This window comes from Etheostoma spectabile, chromosome 22, assembly GCF_008692095.1.
Source record: "Etheostoma spectabile isolate EspeVRDwgs_2016 chromosome 22, UIUC_Espe_1.0, whole genome shotgun sequence".
Lineage (NCBI taxonomy): Eukaryota > Metazoa > Chordata > Actinopteri > Perciformes > Percidae > Etheostoma > Etheostoma spectabile.
In genome coordinates this window covers 17,585,876-17,591,782 of record NC_045754.1, presented here as the reverse complement: position 1 = coordinate 17,591,782, position 5,907 = coordinate 17,585,876, and the positions used below count along the sequence as shown (strand labels likewise).

The 5,907-nt window shown below is 40.8% G+C and overlaps 1 protein-coding gene across 3 annotated transcripts in view; it reads left to right on the top strand.

Annotated features, from left to right (window-relative positions):
- Nucleotides 1-703: 703 nt before the first annotated feature.
- zgc:101569 (carnitinyl-CoA dehydratase) overlaps nt 704-5,907 on the top strand; it is a 51,966-nt gene continuing 46,762 nt past the window's right edge. For all 3 annotated transcript variants that reach the window (XR_004327490.1, XM_032503864.1, XM_032503863.1), the window contains exons 1-2: nt 704-1,018; nt 2,343-2,513. Coding sequence is in view for 2 of the 3 variants with exons in the window: in XM_032503864.1 (XP_032359755.1) it covers nt 877-1,018; nt 2,343-2,513 (313 nt within the window). In the remaining variant the exon portion in view is untranslated. The remainder of the gene's footprint in view (nt 1,019-2,342; nt 2,514-5,907) is intronic.

Sequence of the window (5,907 nt, the reverse complement as noted above, 5' to 3'; positions counted from 1 at the left end):
AAAAAATCTTGTAGTGTTTTGTTTGATGACAAATCTGAACTACTTCTCGGTTGGGGTTGGGGAATATCATGGACACATCCTGTCGTTTTGTCTGTCTGTTATTGTCGACAAACTTTTTAACGTCTTAACTTTAATTGATACAATTAAAAAAAAATAACTGTTAAGAGTAAAACTGATGCATTGTAAGTATGATTTAAGATGCATTGCATGCTTTTCAGGGAAATTTAGCCCTACGTTGAAGCATGCTTTCCCTTTCTCTTCTCTTTTCCTCAGCCCTATTTTGCTCAAAGCCATGTTTACAAAAACGGTGAAAGCAGGTGATGTCCTGCTTCAAGATTCACTGACATGCCAGCTTACATGCCATATTTGTACAAACTTATTTTTAACTGCAAAATCTTCAAATGTTAGAACATATAGGTAGAGGGTAAGCATAATGCCTTTAGTATGGCATATTTTTTGTGCATGATGCCTTAAAATGTGTAAAAAGAACACAAAGAGAAATCTTTTATTAAAATACAAAGAAAATCCGATGTGAAGTTGGCTTTCATTATTTATAGGACCAAAGACGTTACATTGCAAAGGAAGAGTTGCAAAGTGGCTCAATGTCGCCATCTGCTGAACGTTAGTAGTTTTTACCACCGCAATGCACCATTATGTCCCAGAACCTTGTTCATTGTTCATGTTTCAGTGGGGGAGTTTAAAGGTGTCACACCATTTCAAAGTTGTGCTAAAGTAAGCTAGCATACTGCGTGAAAAGTAGAATATGCAACGCCCTCTTTTACAGTCATTTTAAAATCATTTGTGAAATGCGTTAGCGTGTAATTTGTTTATGAGTTAAGCTAGAGCGTCTACGTTTTTCATGAGTGAGTGTTAACAATGGCGCTGAAGTATTTTAGGACGTTAACACCAACTGTAAGGGCTACTTATCACAGTAAAACATTTGGACAGTCGGTAAAGGCGAGTTTGTTGACAGTTAACTTCTACAGCACTGCACCTGGAGGTGAAGACACAGGAACAGGTATGTGTGGAAACATGCAGTAGGTCATTAATGACTGTGGGGGGCAGCAGACGCAGCCATAATTTCATTTGACATGTAGCACATCACACTCAATTTTAACTCATGCGAAGACTGTAGCCTACGAATGGAGAACAAGTCCTCAAAGGAAGCTGTCGTAGAGTCAACACAGAGCACAAATGTCCACAAAACGCGTTTCACAGATAAGTTGCATCATTACGTGATTGATAGTCATTATTTTACAACACGCATGTTGACGGGTTATAACCCATATCAGAAGCATCGGTGTCATTAATGATCTCAAATAAGGGGCTCCGTTCCGTTTAGTGAACCAATGAGCCTGCATGCACATATGCCATTCATTTTTGCCACTTTCAGGGCATTTGTGGATATAAATGGAATGCAACCGATAATGATTTCAGTCCCACCGGTAGTTTTCCGTTCATGTTAAAAATGTTTAAACGTGTGCTATAAATGTTACTTTCCTAATTGCTCTGCTCCTATTTTCATTTCGTGATTACCAAAATTTCCCAAGTTTGGGCCTTTTTGCTTATTAAATTATTTTAGTCAGTTATCAAAAATAGTTGGAGACACATTTTGAATCGCCTAATCATGTCAGAGCTAGTTAATGATTTTGCTGTTTAAAAATGTGCTGCATCAAAATTAAATAAAGAAGCCCCTACAAGAAACCATTATACCACTAAAATGTGATTGCATATGCATCCCCATACTCATACTGCTTGTTGCTCAGACCCAAAGCTGCAGTCCTAAAGTGTAACGTGAATTAAAATGGAAAACAACACTACACACAGGAAACGTGTAACCATTTGTTTGAGGTGTAGCAGACTAGAAAGGGCAGCCTGAGACAAATTACCTTCTTTTTTTCCATCTTGCCGTGCCTCACTTTACTGGGTTTTGTTTAGCAGTCTCTTCTCCTTAGAATAGCCTGTGTGAGCGAGGTTAATGCACTTGCAGTTGCCTCTGGCTGCGGTTGACAGCTGGATTCCCTGGGATGACCCTAAACAATGTCAGGTCAACTGCCTGCTGCAACCTCAAGCCACAATCACTGGCACACTCACACACACTTTATAAACACACACTTAGACAGAGCGAGAGCCAAGGCCCTCGCCTCAACTCAGACCGTCTCTTTCATTGTTTCACTGTCTGTTACTGTTTCTGTTATCAAGTCTGTCCTCAACGATTTACATTCCATCTCCATCCCGTCCTCTGTTGAGGTCAACCTTAATGTCTACAGGCCGGCATCTTTCTAAGTGTTGTGGTCCATGTTGGTTTCTGTCTGTGCATCTTTGTCATTCTCTGTCATTAGTTGCGGGACAGACTGTGGTCACGGAGCGCAGGGGGTCCGTGGTTACCGTGGCGATACACCGGCCCGAAGTGCGTAATGCGGTGAACCAGGAGACGGCAAGGCGTCTGCTTGAAGAGCTGGAGGCCTTCGACAGTGACCCAGACTTAAACGTGGCTATTCTGCATGGGAAAGGTGAGAGTTAGAAGGGATTGGTGGAAATTTGCTTTTTAATTCAGACTTCATTCAGGCAGATATCTACTACAGAGTTTCGTCAGTCATTTTTCTCTTGATTCTGTTTCCTCTTCCTCTATTTATCTGCTCCTGGTTTATTTTAAAAAAAATTTACATTTCAGTTTTACAACTAGTCATGGAGTCTTTTGGAATAGCATGACATTCTGAAGCCATTATGCTTATTTGCCTTCATGCAAAGAAAAAGACGAGAGGATTGATATAATTTTAATATCTGGAAACGACTGTTAGTAGCCAGGTAGCGTAGCCTACACCAAAGACCTGAAACGTTGAGAAACAGCTATCCTGGCTCTGTGCAAAGGTAACAAAATGTACCTACCATGTAATATCCAGTCCGTACAACGGGGTATTTGGGCCTATTTCTTGGCTTTGAGTAGTAACGTCCTGGAGTCTCCACTGGTTGCTTGCAGGGTTCAAAATTAGCACCATCCAAGTACCAAAAGGTGCAGGTGGCTGGTAGATATGCTTCCCTCACCAGCCAAAAGACCCCTGATTCTAATGACTTGAGTTGGTGGTAATATTTGAACATTCACTAACCATCTGGCTGGTGGACCTAAAGGGTTATATTGCACCCTGGTTGCTTGGCAACGTTAGTGATGACAATCCTAATTTTTTAACTGCGTATTTACCTTACAGAAATGAGAGAATTCTCCATCTTTACATGTAACTCTTGGCAAGAAAGTGAATAAGTGTATTTCCCAAAATGTCAAACTATTCCTAAAGAGAAAGTCAAGGATTTTTTCATATAAAAAAAAAATAGAACATTGTAGGTCGTAGTAGTACGCTGATGCAGTTGTGGAAAGTCATAGGACAGTCATTTAAACTTGTCAGCCATTCATCTCTTCTTCTCTCTCTCACTACCTACCGTCCTCTGCATCTTTTTATTCCAACCTTTGCTCCTCGGAGTCCTTAGATCTGGCCCAAAACGGGAAGGTGACCAGACCAGTGTACACACAGAAAAACACAGTCACACCTGTGAGGTGACCTGCACTGTCAGCCGCCTAAAGCCAGAATTGCCCACAGCTCCTAATGCCTCTGAAATGTCACACACACACACACACACACACACACACACACACTGAATGACCTACCCTCAGTGGAAATAATGTCTTTGACCTGGATCAACCTGTCTGCTGTATAAAGGGCACTGTGGTCTCCAGAGACACAAGTGTATATACTTTGTTCGGTACTTCAGAAGTTGGAGCTTCTCCAGATGAGTAATGTAGCTAATGTTAAATGAGCGGCACACTGGGCGTTCCAGCAGAAGGGTCTCTTCTGTGATTTCCACAATGTCTGTAATTTGCTTTTAATCGTCCCACCACACATTCCTGTCAGCACATTGTCCTGTTTTGCTGCCTCCACTATAACAAGAAGACTGACCTTCAGTGGTGATTAGCAGGCTGTCTGTGTTATAAGGTGACACGCAGTTTGGCTGTGGTGTTTCTGAAAACATAAGGAATCCATTTTGTTCAAATTAGCGCCAACACGATCACTCTCGGCTCTCATTTTTCAGTGTTTTTTTTTTCAACTTGTGAAATTGGGAGTAATTGCTTTCTGCAGGTTTTTAATATGCTGGCACATTTTTGGAGTTTTTGGGATTCGAATTTCTGTTGGCATTTTGTGGTCCGGTACAATCTAGATGTCAACCTAACTGTGTCACTTTTAAAGTCTGTAAAGCCTCACTAGTCTCTTAAAAATAATACATTATTTGATATGGCACCTTTTACAGTGCTTCACACAAAAGACATTTGTTAAAACACCATAGGATCCAAAACAGAAAATAAAAAAGCAAAAATAAATACAATACCGATGAAGTTTGAAAGACTAAAAACCCCAAAAGTGAGTTGAAACAACTGTCTTCAGCTGCTTTCTAAAAGCGTCAACCGAGACTGCAGAACGTAAGGTAATAGGAAGGGCGTTCCACATAGTTGGAGCTACCACTTCAAAGGAACGGTCACCTTTAGTTTTCAAACGAGTGCGTGGGACCACCAGTAGTCCCTGGTCAGAAGACCTGAGGGACCTGTTGGTAGTGTACGGATGGAGCAGGTCAGAGATGTAAACAAGTTCCTGACCACGCAATGCTTTAAAAGTAAGAACAAGACTTTTTTTTAATTTGGATCCTTGACTTGGACTTGATCAGAAGCCAATGTAACATGGATAAAACAGGAGTGATGTGCGACATTCTGCCGGACCTGGTCAACAGCCTTGCAGCAGAGTTCTGGACCAGTTGTAGACGGTCCTGGGAAGACTTGCTGAGACAGGTGAAAACAGAGTTGCAGGGATGATATAAAACCATGAATGATCATGTCACGTTCACATCGCAAAACCACAGCCTATGTATAGCATGTTTCTCAGTTGAAAGAAACATGTGCAGGTTAATGGTTTTAATATGTTGTTCAAGAAACATATTGTGATCAAATATAGCACCAAGATTTTGGAGTTTGGACTGTACCTCTGAAGAAAGAGACCCCGAAAGGTGAACAACCTTGGAAGCAGTAGTATCCGGAGCAATATTGAAGACTTCGGTCCCAAAATTAGTTTTCTAACTGTTTGTTAGAAGTTAAATTACAAAACAAATCCATATAGTTTGATTTGTCCAATATTTGAGAAATGTTGTCAGATCTCTTAGATGAGAGAACAGTTGATGTTGGCAATTGCACAAATATGGGGGTTGAGGCCAGGTCTCTGCTGACCAGTCAAGTTCCTCCAGTTCCACATGTAACTCGGTACATTTAAGTACTGTACTTGTGTACAAATTTGAGGTATCTTTTCATTCCATTGTATTTCATCTGCTTCTACTCCACCACCAGAAATATTGTACTTTTATTGTTACTACATTTATTTGACTGTTTACTTTGCAAATTAGGTCTGAGCGTTTCTACACCAAAGTGGTTAAAAAAACACTTCTTAAACTGATGGTTATGGAGTAATTTCACGCTAGGGTCCTTTGCAGAATGACCTCCAACCAAACAACCCCCCAGAAGCTTTTTTCACCTGGGTCATAATGACGATGGGCGAGTTAGCGTTATCAGCTGGTTAGCCTAGCGCAGGCGCTAATGGAACCAACTGTGTATCTCGTACATTACCCCACTAATAATGCCCGAAATGATACCAAACTTCTACAGTAGTACACATAGATTATGTACTCATAAAAAAATTGGTTTGAAAAGTTTTTATGTATACCAGGAGTTTATTTGTGTAACACTTGCCTGCTGGCTTCTGCTGTCTGCTGCTACTGCTATCGGCAGTAAGACGAGTGCTTAGGGACGTCTCCAAACACCGAAAAGAGATACAACCAACATATTTATTAATATAATGATTAAATAAGGTAGTCTCT